Below are 18,282 nucleotides of genomic sequence, written 5' to 3' on the forward strand. Positions count from 1 at the left end.
GATTATGAGCACACACAAATTTTTAAAAAATAATGAAGCTCACAGATAAGTCATTTGTTAATAATACCACAATATTAAAAAAAATATATATAGTTTTTCATTTCAATTTCATTGCGACTTTAAACTAACCGTCAAATCCCATTTGATAACAACTCTCTCTTAGATTTTTGTAGTCCATGTCGCGTTTGTCATAAAGTTCCTTGTTTTTATAACAATATATATTTATATTTTTATAAGCAATGTATTTATATAAAACAATAAGACATCAGCTCCTCATCTTGCCTCGATGCATCTTCTTGGTCTGTGTTTACCTCTTTAACATGATTTGCTCTGCAAGACCATTTTGTGCTTAAGCGCCACCAAGTCATGTTTTATTGTAGCTTCAGCAGCTTCAGGCACGTGAACAAAAGTGCCAATTTTATTGGTCGGCCAGCTTTTAATGCGCGCGTCAAACAAACAAACAAACAAACAAACAAAACCGTGTAATATTGACCTCATGGATATCGTGGCATGGCCCTCAGTGTGAAAGATTTTTTCTGATGAAAAGTAAATTTATCTTTACAGTGTTTACAGCAATATTTCCTGCTAAAAATGATGGGAGCAAAAGTGTGCAGGCCCCAGCACGCAAGTCTTCACGATCATCCAGCACCAGCCGTGATAACGTCCAATCTAAACAAACGAAAACAGTCCGAGACGAACCTCTGGAGACGTACCTCTTATCAAAAGATGCCAAGGGAAAAATGAGAAAAAGAAGCGCAAAAGAGAGAAAGAGGAGCACAGAAGGAACGCTCTGCCAGTTTTTGGTCAGACCTACAGATGTTTATTTTATACTATTTTATTTCTGTATTTTTAGTGTTTATACATTCAAGAAATATAGTTGAACATGTACATTTCATACATATGTTTATTTGCACTACCGTTCACTTAAACTGTCAGTGTGACTTATTGGCTTTACAGTTTCTGACTACCATCTAATATCATGAATATGTCATTTTATCTGTATTTTTATCTGTTTTCCTTAAAGACGGTGGTCCGAGGGTCCTTATCTGCTTTACTTTTGAAATGGATGATCCCCATGGAGGGAGAACCTTCTGTTTAATTCTCAACAATATGAAAAGTGTTGCCACTCCCATTTATTGCACTTTTCCCCCCGAAATGACACAATTTCCCTGTAACTATGCAGGCAAACATTGCCTACTTAAAAAAAAAAAAAAACGTGTTTGCCTACTAAATCAGTCAAACCAATATGACGGCAAGATACTGACATATGATTATTATTAACCAATCAGATGTAGGTTATTTAGAACAGCTGTTACATGGATTCATACACGAGCTGCAGTGGAAGCACATTGACCATCTTTGTGTGATTGTAAGGATTCATTTAATTAGAAAATTATATCTATATAAAATGTTTGTTGTGTACACTGTTTTGTTCAAACGTTTATGTGTCTCATTAGTGTCGTTTTACGTAGGTTAACGTAGACTAACCATGTTCCGTACAACAACGATGTTCCGTACAGATTCACTTTTACCGCCGATCGCTGAATAAATACAAAATATGTATCGGTGTCGTCTTCATTTCTCACTCATCCATCCATCTCTGTTTAAGAGAGACACACCCCCAGCCGGTTGTTCCGGTGATATTTCAGAAAGTTTGCGCTTGAAAATGACCGATGGGCAAGCTACACTTGAGTACACTACAGCTGCTTGGGTGGGTATAACTAGAGCAGCGAACATTTACATTTCAATTTAATTTATGCTTTTCACAGTATTACAAACTTTATAAGCTGCAATCTTTACTCCCTCTGTTTCTTACACAGTTTTTTTGAAAAACAAAATTGACAGTCGAAGTACAGTTTCACACTGTGTTTATTTTTCTTTAACACTTTTCCTGCTGTGTTTCTGAATCTTATCTTATGTTTGCAGATAATGCATTGTACTGAAAGCAGGTGTGGGCCCCACAACAATGGCGGCGCTTTTAATAAACACAGATTCCTACTTTGTACTTCGTGATCAACAAACAAACAAAAACAAAATAATACTTTGATGGCATTGATAAACCTGTGGTGGTTTTCTGTGAGGGGAAATAAATGTAAGCCATCTAAATTAAATAATTTACGCGAGAGGCACTTTTGGAGACGGACAAATGTTGGCTGTTGCTTGTTCTCACACGACAGCATCAAGCTTCAGTCATGCTAACACATTGAGAGGATCTTATGAAAAACTTTCCATTATTTTACACAAAGTCAATAAAAATTGATCAGGACCAAAACAAGGGTACATTTTTGTAGGTTGTTTTAATTATATTACTGTTAATACATTGTATCTATATTTGTACTCTCATACTTTTACTTCACTGCACATGTGTGAATATTTATACATATATGCCACTCAACAGCGATTTTTTTGTGTATAATAATCTTAAACCATTTGTTTATGATGCATTTTTGCTCTGCTATTAAAAGGCTACTGCTAAAACACTGCATATTTAATTGATATTACTGTAAACATACTACTCTCTTTACTGTATACTACTGTCTCCATTGCATGTCTATACAATATCCTTCCTCTGCAGTTTCTTCAATAAAAACTTCCTCTCTCCTTTTGTGCATTTTATCTTTGTGATTGGCTGTAGCACTCTATGTGGTAACCAGTGTTAGCTGGTTTGACTAACTGGTTTGTAGGTTCCTGTCTTTGTAACTAGTATGTCTGAAGTGCCTCTTCTGCTATAATGATTTCTCTGCATTCAAGGTCTTTCCACAGAAACACAGATTTAATGAATTTCTCCCAACTTGTGTCTGTGAAGGGAATGGTGGGTCCACTACCCTCAAATACATGCATGCAGCACTTCATGTTTTGACATTTGATGTTGTTCACAAATGAGAAGTTCAAGTCTCAATTTCCTGCGTCTGTAAGTAAAGCTTAGGGAGTTAACGTGTTGCCTAACATGAAGGCAGCCCCAGGAAACGCATTCGGACAGCCTTTATATGCAACGTAATGGAATTCTGTTTGAAATATAAACAGAGAGCAGCTTTGTGATAACTAATCGAATATTTAAAAACTACAATACTAATTTCTTGCTGGAAAAGTTAAAATATACATTTATTTTACGTAAAACTGTGCTCCAGCCGCTATCTTGGCTGCTGATTTATTTTCTGGAAACTCGACCATGCTTAACCAATCACATTCCCACTGCACACCACGCTGGCTTCAAAAATCTAATTGATAAAAGTATCTCAGGAGACAGGAAGTAAAGCAGCATTTTAGCAGCATTTTAGAGCTTTCCCAGGGGTGAATTTGATCAGTAAATCAAACTAATTATATTTTTCCTAACAGCCCAGATGATTGGCTCATGCTATTTAAGTTATCTTTAATTAAAACAAAGCGTAAAGATAACAGCAATTATTAACAACAAACAATCTGCATGTGTATAAATACACTTAAGACAGCATGTTTAAGTGTCATGATAAAGTATATGTAGTGAAACCACAGTAGCCACAAATGTATTGTCTTTTACTTCAGTTACTAGCCAAGATGTTTGTAGTAAAACCATATAATTAAATACAATTTGTAATGCACTGTAAGTTGTCTTGGACAAACTGTGTCTGCCACATATATTTGACTTCATGAAATGGTGCTTTATTGGGATGAGCGTGTACATAAAACAACAAAATAACACAATGACAAACACTTAAGTGGAATTAAACAAGGTGCTGGGTGATGGATAAAGCACTAAATATAATATGTTACTTAAATTATAAAATTTACTTTGAAATATGAACATTTCAAGTATATAAATTTACATTTTACACAAAGACACATGCAAGTTTGAATAAACGCAGTGTACAGAGCAGACCTGCTGTTTGTTTCTGAAGGTGTTTAACTGATCAAACATCAACTGATTTGTATCTGTCTAACATCTGCATCTGATCTGCTTCTGAAGGGCTGTGAAACTGTGGCATAAGCTTTGAGATTTTGTCGTTTATTTGTCATTATAAATATATCTGTAATACAAACAACATCAGAGAGAGAAGGAGAAGGGAGGGTAGGCGTTGTCTTTTGGAGGGAAGTTCAGTGATTGGTTTAAACTTTCTACACAATCTAACCAATCGGCGAGTGGCAAGCATTCTTAAATACTGAAAACAGCAGAGCATCGAGTTACATTAATTTTTGTATTTCTACAAGAAAGCACCAAATCCTTCAACTGAAAATGAGCGGCAGAGGCAAAACCGGAGGTAAAACCAGAGCGAAGGCCAAGACTCGTTCATCCAGAGCCGGGCTTCAGTTTCCCGTCGGCCGTGTTCACAGACTTCTTCGCAAGGGTAACTATGCACAACGCGTTGGTGCCGGAGCTCCAGTTTATCTCGCCGCTGTGCTCGAGTATCTTACTGCTGAGATCCTGGAGTTGGCTGGAAACGCCGCTCGTGACAATAAGAAGACTCGCATCATTCCCCGCCATTTACAGCTGGCAGTGCGTAACGACGAGGAGCTGAACAAACTCTTGGGTCGCGTGACCATCGCTCAGGGCGGTGTGTTGCCCAACATTCAGGCTGTGTTGCTGCCAAAAAAGACCGAGAAGCCCGCTAAAGCAAAGTAAACTACTCCGTTCTCCAAAATTAAACAAAAGGCTCTTTTAAGAGCCACCCACTTGAGCTATAAAAGAGTGAAATTTGTTTTAGTTATTTTATGCTGGTCTGAATTTAAAGGCAGCATCTATTGGAGGCATACTGCCCTGCATATTTTGTATATCTCTTTAACACATCTGATTAAAACAATCAGTTCAGTAGAGATTTATGTACTGAACGGAGTCGGACAGATAAGGGAGACGAAAAAAAAGTGTAGAGTAGTGGGCCTCAAGGAAAAGAGAATCACTGATCATACTAACGTTTCATTTAAGTTGTTGATTTCATTTTAATGTAGTCTTTAAAAAATTATTGTAAGGCCATGTTAATGTTCTTTACAGTGTGTAGGATGATATCCTGTAAGAAAACAAAACAAAAAACAATCCCCCGAATGTGCAATGCCGTGTTTGAGTTACCCACAACATTAATTGTAGCTTTTAAAGTTCACATGCAGTGCTGGCACATGATAATATAACGTATGCCTATATTAAAACAAATAAAATCGTCTTGTGAATGCGGTCATACTAGTAAGTTTGTCTAATGCATTTTTATATTGTTTCAACTTAATCTCTCTAGAACAGTAAGGTATTTAATATTGAACCATTATAATAAATCGTTGATGCATTAAAACAGCTTGAACCGCTGCTTGTAAGTGAACAAAGGATTTCGAGCGGGAAACGCCGCTTGTTTGAAAACAGGAGAAGCACAGTCGTCTTCAGTGATTTTTTTTTTTTGGCAGTTTACAATCTTGTGCATTATCGCCATCTATTGGATTGAGGTGTGGTCACATTGGGAAGTCAAAAATAAATGTGTATAAAAAGTAACATGAATAAATACATAATAATTAAATTGAGCTAAAGTCTTCTTGCTAGTTGTGTTTCTTTTAGATACTCTATCACTGCTTTGCTTATAGACTGTGTTCCAGATAAACTCAACAGGTTGCTCAAAGTTACAGAGCTCTTTGTTACCCTCTTCAATTTTCTCTCTCTTCAGAGTACTGCCTAACATATCAGAAGTACATACTACACGGTTTCTATTTCCGTACAATATGGGCACATTCCTGGAGACGCACAGTCATTGGCCAGCTGTATACTTTGACGTCACCTATTAGCCAATCATATGCCAGTACACTGTCGCCACCCTCTGAGCTCATGGCAGACTTGTCTTTAAAAACAGCCTGCAGAGAGACGCTGTGCATTTCTGCGTCGAAAGGCAAAGTTTTCCTTCTGATCATGGCAAGAACAAAGCAAACCGCTCGTAAATCCACCGGAGGCAAAGCGCCCAGGAAGCAGCTCGCTACTAAAGCTGCCCGTAAGAGCGCCCCAGCCACCGGCGGTGTGAAGAAGCCTCATCGTTACAGGCCCGGTACCGTAGCGCTGAGAGAAATCCGCCGCTACCAGAAGTCCACTGAGCTGCTGATCCGTAAGCTGCCTTTCCAGCGTCTGGTGAGAGAAATCGCACAGGACTTCAAGACTGATCTGCGCTTCCAGAGCTCCGCCGTCATGGCCCTGCAGGAGTCCAGCGAAGCTTATCTGGTCGGCCTGTTTGAGGACACCAACCTGTGCGCCATCCACGCCAAGAGGGTCACAATCATGCCCAAAGACATCCAGCTGGCCCGCCGCATTCGTGGAGAACGTGCATAAACTCAAAAATTGCATCACACACATACTAAAGGCTCTTTTAAGAGCCACCACAATTCCACTGAATGAGAAATTTTCCATTGTTTTTTAATTACAAAGGTTTTCTGTGTTTTTAAGTATGTGTTCTTTATAAAATTGTTAATGAAATCGTATTTTCTCTATGAAAGCATGTTAGGGAGGGAATTGTGTACGATTTCAAGTAGTATTTTTCTGAACGTAACACGGACTTTTTATTTGTATAGGTAGCATGGGCATATTGTTTAACATCAATTTACTTTTCTCCAAGGAAATGTAGTGTGAAGTTTTGAATATCTTGACCGGTACATGGTAGCAGAAGCGTCGTAAACGTCACAATTGTTGTTTAAAATTAAACATTCTGTGACTCAAAAAATAAAATAAAAAAATTGCCGACAAAATGACAATCTGATATTTGAATAACATCTTCATTATAAGCACGTTTATCAGAAGCATGCACCCCACCTATTTAAAATCACTCAGCAAGCACAGATGATTTCATATACTTTTCTACAATAAACAATAATGTTTCTTTTTAAAGATGTCTGTTTAGATCAGTTAATAATCGAAAGCTAAAATTCAGTATGTAGCTCTTGGCTTTTACTGTGAGACGTCACAAGGCACCGCCTTCATTTTAGCCTGTTTCCACTAGGTCCTGTAGACAACTGTAAACTCATGTTTCACTACCCTATTTTTCACATTTACTGATCACCAAGCTGAAATCATGTCAGGAAGAGGCAAAGGCGGTAAAGGACTCGGTAAAGGAGGCGCTAAGCGTCATCGCAAGGTTTTGCGTGATAACATCCAGGGAATCACCAAACCCGCCATCCGTCGTCTCGCTCGTCGTGGTGGTGTCAAGCGTATCTCCGGTCTGATCTATGAGGAGACTCGCGGTGTGCTGAAGGTGTTTTTGGAGAACGTTATCCGTGACGCCGTCACCTACACTGAACACGCCAAGAGAAAGACCGTCACCGCCATGGATGTCGTCTATGCTCTGAAGCGTCAGGGTCGCACTCTGTACGGTTTCGGAGGTTAAATGTCTGAAGTTCTACGCAAACCCAAACGGCTCTTTTAAGAGCCACCCATATTTTCACAATAAGAGATGAGAATTCTAATGTTTTATGCGTGCTGAACCTTAAGTTGAATTATTTAGCTGGTGACCCGATCAAACGTCATTCTCAGTTTCAACTCCCCTGTCCAGTTATGTGTCGATTCATTATTATATCCTTGTCAGACTTATTTATTGTGAGTGTTGATCACGAATTTGCCCAGACGTTTCCACTTAGAGCTCCAAACTACAAAACATATTCTTAGGCAAGATTATAATTTTAATCTAACAGTCATCTATTGTAGGTGCCTTAATTTGGCCATCTCATTGCGCTGGGTTTTCAATATTTGTTTCTAAACTTGTAAACTCGCTGCTTGAAAATGTATATTATGTTTTTTTTGTTTTTTTTTGTCGTCTTCATTGACTCGCCAAATACAAGTTTTTAATTTTGCTAAATGGACAGTTAACATAAGCAAAAACAAACACCATCTCTTTAACGATAACATTTATCTGAAAACGTTGCTTTTAAGACTTTACGTAACAAATTCTTGCTAGACATCTCTTATTTTCTTAGATTAATGTTTTCTGTGAATTGTCCCTGATTAAGTATATAAAATAAACTCATTCATTCAATCAATACACGTTTTTCTGCAAAATAAATAACTAAACAGTGCCTTAAATTTGCGAATTCTATTATTATATTTCAGAGAAATTGTTTTAAAAAAAGAGCGGGAACGTAAAACCACACTACGTTACATGGGTGCATTAAATTCAAACATGAGGCTATGGGTGGGGCTGCCGTTTTAGCCACTTTGATTGGCTCGCTCACGTCTTAGCCATACCAATGAGATCCATTCATGGTGTTTGTCCAATGAAGACAACCAATCAGCACCGTGAGCCTGTAGTCTTTGAAAATTAGCATGAACCGAGAATAAATACTTCTTCCCCAGACTAGATCGGCACACACTCTATCGTTTTGTCTTGAGACATCATGCCTGAGCCAGCGAAGTCCGCACCTAAGAAGGGGTCCAAGAAGGCCGTTACTAAAACCGCTGTAAAGGGAGGTAAGAAGCGCAAGAGGTCCAGGAAGGAGAGCTATGCTATCTACGTCTACAAGGTCCTGAAGCAGGTTCATCCTGACACCGGGATTTCCTCTAAGGCCATGGGGATCATGAACTCTTTCGTCAATGATATTTTCGAGCGTATCGCCGGTGAGTCCTCTCGTCTCGCTCACTACAACAAGCGCTCCACCATCACATCGAGAGAGATCCAGACCGCCGTGCGTCTGCTGCTGCCCGGTGAACTCGCCAAACACGCCGTGTCTGAGGGAACAAAGGCCGTCACCAAGTACACCAGCTCCAAATAAATCTGTTGAAGCTTTCAACACCCCAAAGGCTCTTTTAAGAGCCACCCACTTTATCAGATAAATGAGCATCTAGTTTAACTGTCGAGTAAGATTAGAAGTTAAGCTAAAAGCGTTTTTGTTTTATAAATATGATTTTATAAATCAAGATTGAAGTCTTGTAACTTTAACAAGTTTCCTATTATGTGCTTCAAGCATTAAGATGGGTCTTCCATGAAGTTGAATTCTGTCAGAGCCACATATAGGTGTACTAAAGCAAGATTTGTTTTCAATTGGTAATACATAAAAACACTTATTCCAATTAAATTGAGTAAATGGGTATTACATTTGTTATTATATGATATATTTATGTAAGAGACTGACTGAAATAATTTGAGAGATTAATGATAACGGGGGTTTGTGATTAATGCTTGATTTTGTATTTTCAGTGTATCGCTGTTCTTTTTTCCCCCCATAAATATTGTCAGAGACCTTGCCACAACAAATTTACACTGTAACCAAAGCAAAAATATTAGAGAGAGATACTTTGTTTCCGTTTCATGTAAAGCTGCTCTGGTACGATTAACAATAAGCGCTATATAAAGTTGAATTGAATTAAATAATTACTGAAGTGTGCTACTCCAGTATTTTGTTGTATATGTTTGGTCAGAAATATGAAATTGTCTCTGTCATAACTAAATGGCATTCAATTCAAAATTTTATGATCTCATAATAGCAAAGTAAACAAAAACGACAATACACAATATTTATTTATTCTTTTATTTAATTTTGTAAGTGGTGTCCTCTGTTAACCACTATTAAGCTCAGGATACATTGCACAATCTTTGCACTTCTATCATTACATTATCAAACTGTGCGACATGGATCATTTAAACTTGTGTATGACAAGCATGTAGAAGACTACAATGATTAATTTGGATGCTTTGACGGCTGTGACACACATTAGCGCAACGTCACCAGCATGCGCTAGTGGTAAACAAATACTGGTACGCAGATCCTAGCAGAAAACACACTGTGCATTGATCAATTTCTGACACTGTCAGGTAACTGTTGTTGGCCGTCTCTGGACGCAAAACCGGGAAAACGGCCGCCTTTGAACCTCTCTCACTGTACGACAGAGGACCAACGATGAAGACTGTTTCACAATGGTAATGTTTCGTCTGGGACAGCCAAAAATCATGCAGGGTATCTTGGGCTTAAGGCTGTGGTTTGTAAGGGCTGAGTGAATAGATGTGGATGAGTTGTGTTTGTCAGAGCACAACAATTATAATTCTGGAATAAATATTTTCAAATAATTCAATGGGCTTTCATCAATTATTCTGCTTAAACAACGGTTACCACACCATAAGACATTTGACAGTTCAGGCCCATGGTATAAACAACATACAGGATTAGAACAATATGAGAGTAAATGATGACAGAATTTCATTTTTGGGCAAACTGTCCCTTTAATACTGTTCTGTACACACACACAGTTCAGTAATTTACTCTGACCAGTCCAAGTGAACATTTTAATAGACATGGGTATAAAAATTCAATTCAATTTTATTTATATAGCGCTTTTCACAATTGTTAATTGTTTCAAAGCAGCTTTACATAAATAGATGTAGGAAAAGCATAGAAAAGCGAGCGTATAGTAGTAATGTAACGTATACAGTAAAGTAGTAAGTAAAGCTAAAGGTGGCGGACGCTCTAGGGGATGTAAAAAAACCCTAGGAGAAAAACCCTCCTGGATAGTCCATGGGGAAAACTCCTAGAAGGAGAAAACCCCCTGAGAGAGACACATTTATATTTTTATATATATATATATATATATATATATATATATATATATATATATATATATATATATATATATACATATATATATATATATATATATAAGTACTACCGGCGTATGTGAATGGGTAAGCGAATTAAACTGGATCCACCAGTGGTCATTGGTCAGGCATCGGCTGGGCATCACGTTGAAGGACGGTCAGTAGATCAGTGGTGTGATGACCTTCACAGCTGCAGGAACTGGGTCTGTTTGTCTCATTGTCCTCGGGATTGAGGACGAGACAGGGAGAGAGAAACCGAATCCTATTAGCGTAGGGGCTGTTCACATGTAATGCACGTGTCATACAGTATTGTGGTTTAAATCAGCTTGGTTCCAGACGGGCTAACTATTGTGGCATAAGTATATTACCCAGATGAGTTATGTGAGTGCTTTGTTCTAGACAAACTAACTATTGCAGGATAAGTACATTTACTGGACATTTTATGTGAATGCTTTGTTAAAGAAGAATGTTTTAAGTTTAGATTTAAATTGCTCGACTGTGTCTGATACTCAAACATTTTTTGGTAAATCATTCCAGAGCTTAGGGGCTAGATATGAAAAGGATCTACCACCTTTATTTTGTGATCGCAGTGTACGTGATGGATTTTATTCTGATAGTAATTCTTTAATATACGAGGGCGCTAGGCCATTTAAGGCTTTGTAGGTGATTAGTAATATTTTAAATTATATGCGATATTTAACTGGTAGCCAGTGTAGAGATTCCAGAATTGGACTAATGTGGTCATACTTTTTAGATCGAGTAAGCACTCTTGCGGCGGCGTTTTTAACCAGCTGTAACTTGTTTACCTGATTTGCATGACATCCCCCGAGTAACGAGTTACAATAGTCTATTCTAGAGGTCATAAAAGTGTGGATAAGCTTTTCTGCATCTGATGCAGACAGCATATGGCGTATTTTTGAGATATTTCTAAGATGGAAGAATGCTGTGCGGCAGACGTTGGAGATATGACTATCGAAATATAGATTGCTGTCGAACATCACGCCTAAGTTCTTAACCGTGGAAGATGGCACGACAGTGCACCGCTTGTAATCTGACATATTACGCTTGGAGCGATTCGATAATAAGTATATCAGTCTTATTGAAGTTTAGCATAAGAAAGTTATGTGCCATCCAGTCATTTATATGGCTAATACAGTTTGTTAGCTTAGAGAACTGGTGGGTTTTGCTAGGATGTGACGAGATGTAAAGCTGGGTATCAACCGCATAGCAGTGAAAACTTATGTTATATTTCCTGATAATGTCTCCTAGAGGTAACATATATAACGAGAATAGGATAGGGCCTAAAACTGATCCCTGTGGTATGCCGTATTTAACCAGGGAGCGATATGACTCTTCCTTATTTACATAAACAAAGTGATATCGATTGATCTAAACCAGGCTAACGCCTGACCACAAATCAAACTCCGTCATAAAATGTTTTATCTCCACATTATGCGCTTAATGCACATCTATCTATGGATGATTTCTTAGTAAGCTGTGCTAATAATTTATCATAATTTAAAATTTGTGCATTTGGTCAAAACGGTAAATATAGTTTTATACTCACAAACATATTGTTTTGCTACAGAAGACATATGAACCCAATGGATTATTGATTATATACAAGGTTTAGTTTCTACTGGGCTACTATATCACTGAATTTTAATGAAAATATCTTATGGCCCCCACAGTCACCAATAGAGCATCTTTGTGATGTGGTGGAACGTTAGCTTCGTGCCCTGGATGTGCATCCCACAAATCTCCATCAACTGCAAGATGCTATCCTATCAATATGGGCCAACATTTCTAAAGAAGACTTTCAGTACCACTTTTAAATCTTAAATCAATGCTATGTAGAATTAAGGCAGTTCTGAAGGCAAAAGGGGGTCGAACACAGTATTAGTATGGTGTTCCTAATAATCCTTTAGGTGAGTGTATATTAAACCCAAGACAACAAAGCCTAAAAAGGCAGTGCCCAAAAAGAAATAAAGCAACTTTACAGAGTTTATTTCATTAAAAGACTCTTTTAAGAGCCACCCACCAGTTCATAAAGGAGCAGTCTTTTAGTGTTTTTGAAATTATACTTTATTTTTCAACCAGATTATTATTAAAGATGTAATTCAAGTGCACTACGTTTATCTTATTACAAAAGTATTTTGTGACCTTCTGATTCCTTTAAGTTCCATATGAATATTGATCAAATGTACTTTCTAATGCACTGTAAGTCGTCTTGGACATAAAGCGTCTGCCAAATATATTTTAACCCTTTGATGCACAAGCTATTCAAACTCCTTCTAATGCACAACATAGGTCGAAAGTGACCCGTATTCATTTTCTATGCTATTTTATGCGTGGCTGGGTAATTGCATGCTTTATCTTTGAAAATCAGTTTACTTCTGCGCTTCAAATTCCATAATCTATGAATTTCATATTTCATGAATGTTCAAAATATCTTACTTTTAATGACCACACAAATTATTACACATTATTACAAATTTATATTTTACAATTATTACAAATTATTACACAATTTACTGACATGCCTTGGTCAAAAATGAAGCATTTATGCCCACATGATAAAACAAACGAATTAGAGCAACATTTTTCAAACAATCATTTTAAATTAGTGTCTATATCAGCATAATCATTTTAAAATGTAAGATATGTATATTTGTCACACACATTATACACATACATCACTGAAAACCAAATAACGCTGAAATTAAACTGTAGTGAATTGTGGTGAATGTGACTGAATAAATGAAAACTAAGACAAAATAAAATCACAGCACATAGGTACAGCACCATCTCAGTGTATAAATACACCACACAAATGACAACCACACGTTTGTGCTCCTTCTGTACATTCATGATAACAACAAAACTTTGTGCTTTTGTCAAATAAATAAGATAAACAAGGTGCGCTTTCAGAAAATCCAGAAAAAAACATGTTACAAAAATTAATACAGCGCCACCCAAACATGTCTAAAGAAAGCCTGAAATGTCTACTTTTAAACAAACTAACTACAATCAAAAACAAATATTATCTGTTTATGTAATCTCTTTGAAAGTAAAGAGAGGTAGCGACCGTTTCTTCTTTATGACCCTATTATCTCCAATGAGATCCCACCCACAGACAGTACAGGCTATTCATGTGAAAATAAATAACTATGCAAACGTCATTAACACGTGCAAACAATGACAAACAAAACATTTAGTATCATCAGATTTAGACTTTAATGCGTGTTTGGATGATAACATCATATACACACACATGAGGAAGATCTTCAGTTGGGTCTGGACAGTGAGGAAGACTGAGGAAGAGTTTATCTTTACCTCAGAAAAGCATTGTAACTCTGGATCCAGTAGCTTTTCAAAATGCAGCCAGTGACAAGCAAGTATTTTTTCTCAGTTACATTCGCTATCATGATGTCCTTGGTGGCAACTTTTAGTTAAGCTCCTTTTAAACGTTGTACTACAGGATATTTTAACTGTGTGCTGTAATGTGGTTCCAAGATGACATTGTACTATTGTTGACAAGCGAGTGATGAACATAAAAAACAGAAGTTAAATAATCTGTCAATGGGCATCTGATTCACTGTATACTGTACATCTAGCACTGAAAGTGTAACGGTGGTCTTTATTGCAGAAAGCAATATTCAAATCAGACCATAGAGCTCAGGAGCTTCAGTCATTAAGTCTCTTAAGTCTCATTTTAGTCCCTAAAATGCACTAAAAGCACTCAACTGTAAACAAAGCGTGTAAATTCAGTCAAGGAATCAGCCCGTTACCGGATTTGCTTCAGCCCTGATCTCATCAGCAATGTCATTCAAATGCATAGGTGCTAATCCAGTCATCAAAACTGTATCACCCATACATTCAAATGCATAGAGACAAAGGCACAATTGTGCCTTGAGCTAAGCAATCACCTTTAATTTAGCACTCTTCCCAATGGTCAAGAAGAGCATAAAGACAAAATGTTAACGTCTTAGCCACCTGGGCTGCCTGACTTGATTGTAGAATGTCATAATCTTTACCTGAAGATGTAAAACACACTGTACATCACTTTTTCAGTTTATATACTATTACATTGGAACACAGGATTTATACATTTTATACATTTGTAATCTTACACAGGTTTCGAACCCTGGTTTACTGTGTAAAAAGTCTGACACACCACCGCTGCACCACTTAAGGGCTCTCTATAGTTGTGCGTAGGTCCTACGGCGTAACCGCGATGGTGACAGTTTACATTTATACTTTTTATACAAAGAAGAAGTTTGGCAAGTTAACCCACAAACGAAGTTGAAACAGCAACTTTTTGTCTATGATTTGAGAAGACCAGCAATGATGGAAGTAAATAAACAGCGAGTTTTGTTGCAGTTTGAGTTAGAAACTATTTGTTTTTGGTTATATAGGTTGTTTATATAAGTATACAGATATGACTTCTCAAAAGTGCCTTGACCCTTATTGGTTTGGATTATATTTTTAGCTATAATTTAAATTAAACACAAATAAAACAAGTACATTTCCCTCTAACATTCCTGCATGAAAGGCTCATCATGCGGCTCATTATGCAAATCTTTGTTTCCTGAGGTGTCAATCACAGATTATTCAGGAGCTTTCACACCTCCTCGCAAATGGCCTTTCTCAGCAAATAGTGTCTTAGAAATTGTAAATCAAAATATTGTTTTATGTGAATGAATAGGAAGAATGATTTTCACGTCATTTTGAAGAAAAAACTCTAGACTACTAGATCCTGTTTTAAAAAGTCTTGGGAGAATATTTTTAATATGGGTTTTGTAGACTTTAAAACCATGCATAAACATTTTTCTCTCATAAATGCAAACATCTGCATACATGCTGCTCATATAATATTGTATCTCAGTTTGTGCTGAACAGTGTTATGAGACTTTTGCCATCATTAGGTTTTTAAGCAACTGATCAAAGCACAAGGTCAAAACTTCTCAAGGGGGCCATTAAACTTCAAGACCCCAGAGGGTCAAATTTATGTGTATAAAAATCTACATTTGATACTTGTTTAGATTATATTGTACACTAATTTATCATTAACATTTGTCTTTAAGTCTCATCAAATTCATTATTTTAGCACAACATTCCTCATTGAGGCATTATGGGTTGAGGTCTTTATCTCCTCATGTGTGACTGACATTAATATTCATGACCATTGACACCCCCTCTACATGTTGCTTTTACACAAAAACAACGATAAAAAAATCACACTTCAATAAAACAGCAGCAATACATCAAAAATGTAAGAAAGCATTAATCACAATTACCCAATATCATTCTCAACTTATTTTGGTCAGCCCAGTAATGAGATTAACTTTTTACATTAGTAAAAAAAATTATGAAAGATCCATTATATTATTGAAGCACATAACGGAAACGTTAACCAACTAGAGTCTAACGATTTATGCTGTAGGTGAATTAAACAACCTAATAATCAAACCTATTGTTCAATTCTGAGTTAAAAACAGAAAAGCCTTTTTTTAATTATTTTAACCAAAATTGATGCTCGTTTATCTGATAAAGTGGGTGGCTCTTAAAAGAGCCTTTGTGTTGTTGAAAGCTTCAACAGATTTATTTGGAGCTGGTGTACTTGGTGACGGCCTTTGTTCCCTCAGACACGGCGTGTTTGGCGAGTTCACCGGGCAGCAGCAGACGCACGGCGGTCTGGATCTCTCTCGATGTGATGGTGGAGCGCTTGTTGTAGTGAGCGAGACGAGAGGACTCACCGGCGATACGCTCGAAAATATCATTGACGAAAGAGTTCATGATGCCCATGGCCTTAGAGGAAATCCCGGTGTCAGGATGAACCTGCTTCAGGACCTTGTAGACGTAGATAGCATAGCTCTCCTTCCTGGACCTCTTGCGCTTCTTGCCGCCCTTTCCTGCGGCTTTAGTAACGGCCTTCTTGGACCCCTTCTTAGGTGCGGACTTCGCTGGCTCAGGCATGATGACTCAAGACAGAACAACAGTGTGTAACGAACTGCTCTGGTGAAAAAGTATTTATTCTCTGTTCATGCTAATTTTGAAAGACTACATGCTCACGGTGCTGATTGGGTGTCTTCATTGGACAAACACCATGAATGGATTTCATTGGTGTGGTTAAGACGTGAGCGAGCCAATTAAAAGTGGCTAAAACGGCAGCCCCACCCATAGCCTCATGTTTGAATTTAATACACCCATGTAACGTAGTGTGGTTTTACGTTCCCGCTCTTTTTTAAAACAATTTCTCTGAAATATAATAATAGAATTCGCAAATTTAAGGCACTGTTTAGTTATATATTTTGCAGAAAAACGTTTATTGATTGAATGAATGAGTTTATTTTATATACTTAATCAGGGACAATTCACAGAAAACATTAACCTAAGAAAGTAAGAGATGTCAAGCAAGATCTTGTTACGTAAAGGCTTAAAAGCAACGTTTTCAGATAAATGTTATCGTTAAAGAGATGGTGTTTGTTTTTGCTTATGTTAACTGTCCATTTAGCAAAATTAAAAACTTGTATTTGGCGAGTCAATGAAGACGACAAAAAATCATAATATACATTTTCATGCAGCGAGTTATACAAGTTTAGAAACAAATATTGAAAACCCAGCGCAATGAGACGGCCAAATTAAGGCACCTACAATAGATGACTGTTAGATTAAAATTATAATCTTGCCTAAGAATATGTTTTGTAGTTTGGAGCTCTGAGTGGAAACGTCTGGGCAAATTCGTGATCAACACTCACAATAAATAAGTCTGACACGGATATAATAATTAATCGACATATATAACTGGACAGGGGAGTTGAAACTGAGAACAAAGACGTTTGATGGGGTCACCAGCTAAATAATTCAACTTAAGGTTAAGCACGCATAAAACATTAGATTTCATCTCTTATTGTGAAAATATGGGTGGCTCTTAAAAGAGCCGTTTGGGTTTGCGTAGAACTTCAGACATTTAACCTCCGAAACCGTACAGAGTGCGACCCTGACGCTTCAGAGCATAGACGACATCCATGGCGGTGACGGTCTTTCTCTTGGCGTGTTCAGTGTAGGTGACGGCGTCACGAATAACGTTCTCCAAAAACACCTTCAGCACACCGCGAGTCTCCTCATAGATCAGACCGGAGATACGCTTGACTCCACCACGACGAGCGAGACGACGGATGGCGGGTTTGGTGATTCCCTGGATGTTATCACGCAAAACCTTGCGATGACGCTTAGCGCCACCTTTACCGAGTCCTTTACCGCCTTTGCCTCTTCCTGACATGATTTCAGTCTGCAAAACAGAGAGTAACACTAGTGGAGAAGTGAAACAGGTCTTCAAGCTGCCTACAGGACCTAGTGGAAACACGCAGAAATGAAGGCGGCGCTTTTTGCGTTGTCACAGTTAAGCCCCCCCCCCCCGATCCTTTTAGAATTTTACTCCATTATTGCCTGTTCTGATCAGACAACTTTTAAACGTTTATTTTAGAAAAGTGTATAACAATTATATAAAGCTGTGCGTGTGGAGTGATTTTTAATTGAAATGAGTGATGTGCATGCTTTCCATAAACCTGGTTCATATAACAGTGATGTTATTAAAATGTCCCATGTTCTATCATTTACCTTTAAAACATCAAATAAACATTTCTAAGGCAATTAAAGTAGTTAGCTTATAAATGTATTTGTCTTGAGATGATCAGTAAACTACATTTTGGGGAAAGTAGATCTTGGGAAAAATCTGGGAAGTCAAATTTAGATTCAAAATTCAATGTCC

General features: G+C 37.5%; 7 protein-coding genes across 7 annotated transcripts in view; 4 read left to right on the forward strand and 3 right to left on the reverse strand.

The window, feature by feature from the left end:
* LOC135781017 (uncharacterized) overlaps window positions 1-18,282 on the reverse strand; it is a 30,041-nt gene that overhangs the window by 5,268 nt on the left and 6,491 nt on the right. The gene's annotated exons all lie outside the window — the stretch shown is intronic.
* On the forward strand, window positions 4,059-4,602 carry LOC135781050 (histone H2A-like). The gene has a single exon (XM_073813323.1). It carries the CDS (start codon window positions 4,211-4,213, stop codon window positions 4,595-4,597), a length of 387 nt encoding a protein of 128 aa, XP_073669424.1. The 5' UTR covers window positions 4,059-4,210; the 3' UTR covers window positions 4,598-4,602.
* On the forward strand, window positions 5,671-6,603 carry LOC135781039 (histone H3). Its single transcript, XM_065291352.2, has one exon. The coding sequence runs from the start codon at window positions 5,774-5,776 to the stop codon at window positions 6,263-6,265; it is 492 nt and encodes a 163-aa protein (XP_065147424.2). The 5' UTR covers window positions 5,671-5,773; the 3' UTR covers window positions 6,266-6,603.
* LOC141281469 (histone H4) lies at window positions 7,002-7,359 on the forward strand. Its single transcript, XM_073813230.1, has one exon. It carries the CDS (start codon window positions 7,002-7,004, stop codon window positions 7,311-7,313), a length of 312 nt encoding a protein of 103 aa, XP_073669331.1. The 3' UTR covers window positions 7,314-7,359.
* Window positions 8,069-8,752, forward strand: LOC135781063 (histone H2B-like). The gene has a single exon (XM_065291378.2). It carries the CDS (start codon window positions 8,317-8,319, stop codon window positions 8,689-8,691), a length of 375 nt encoding a protein of 124 aa, XP_065147450.1. The 5' UTR covers window positions 8,069-8,316; the 3' UTR covers window positions 8,692-8,752.
* LOC135787972 (histone H2B-like) lies at window positions 15,426-16,487 on the reverse strand. The gene has a single exon (XM_065297886.2). It carries the CDS (start codon window positions 16,485-16,487, stop codon window positions 16,113-16,115), a length of 375 nt encoding a protein of 124 aa, XP_065153958.2. The 3' UTR covers window positions 15,426-16,112.
* LOC135781077 (histone H4) lies at window positions 17,436-17,793 on the reverse strand. The gene has a single exon (XM_065291392.2). It carries the CDS (start codon window positions 17,791-17,793, stop codon window positions 17,482-17,484), a length of 312 nt encoding a protein of 103 aa, XP_065147464.1. The 3' UTR covers window positions 17,436-17,481.

The sequence above is a fragment of the Paramisgurnus dabryanus genome, chromosome 23, assembly GCF_030506205.2.
Source record: "Paramisgurnus dabryanus chromosome 23, PD_genome_1.1, whole genome shotgun sequence".
NCBI classification, from domain to species: domain Eukaryota; kingdom Metazoa; phylum Chordata; class Actinopteri; order Cypriniformes; family Cobitidae; genus Paramisgurnus; species Paramisgurnus dabryanus.

Bases quoted from the DNA above. Each gene is read 5' to 3' on its own strand.
- LOC135781039 (XM_065291352.2), top strand. From the start codon at position 5,774: ATGGCAGACTTGTCTTTAAAAACAGCCTGCAGAGAGACGCTGTGCATT.
- LOC135781063 (XM_065291378.2), top strand. From the start codon at position 8,317: ATGCCTGAGCCAGCGAAGTCCGCACCTAAGAAGGGGTCCAAGAAGGCC.
- LOC135787972 (XM_065297886.2), bottom strand. From the start codon at position 16,487: ATGCCTGAGCCAGCGAAGTCCGCACCTAAGAAGGGGTCCAAGAAGGCC.
- LOC135781077 (XM_065291392.2), bottom strand. From the start codon at position 17,793: ATGTCAGGAAGAGGCAAAGGCGGTAAAGGACTCGGTAAAGGTGGCGCT.
- LOC135781050 (XM_073813323.1), top strand. From the start codon at position 4,211: ATGAGCGGCAGAGGCAAAACCGGAGGTAAAACCAGAGCGAAGGCCAAG.
- LOC141281469 (XM_073813230.1), top strand. From the start codon at position 7,002: ATGTCAGGAAGAGGCAAAGGCGGTAAAGGACTCGGTAAAGGAGGCGCT.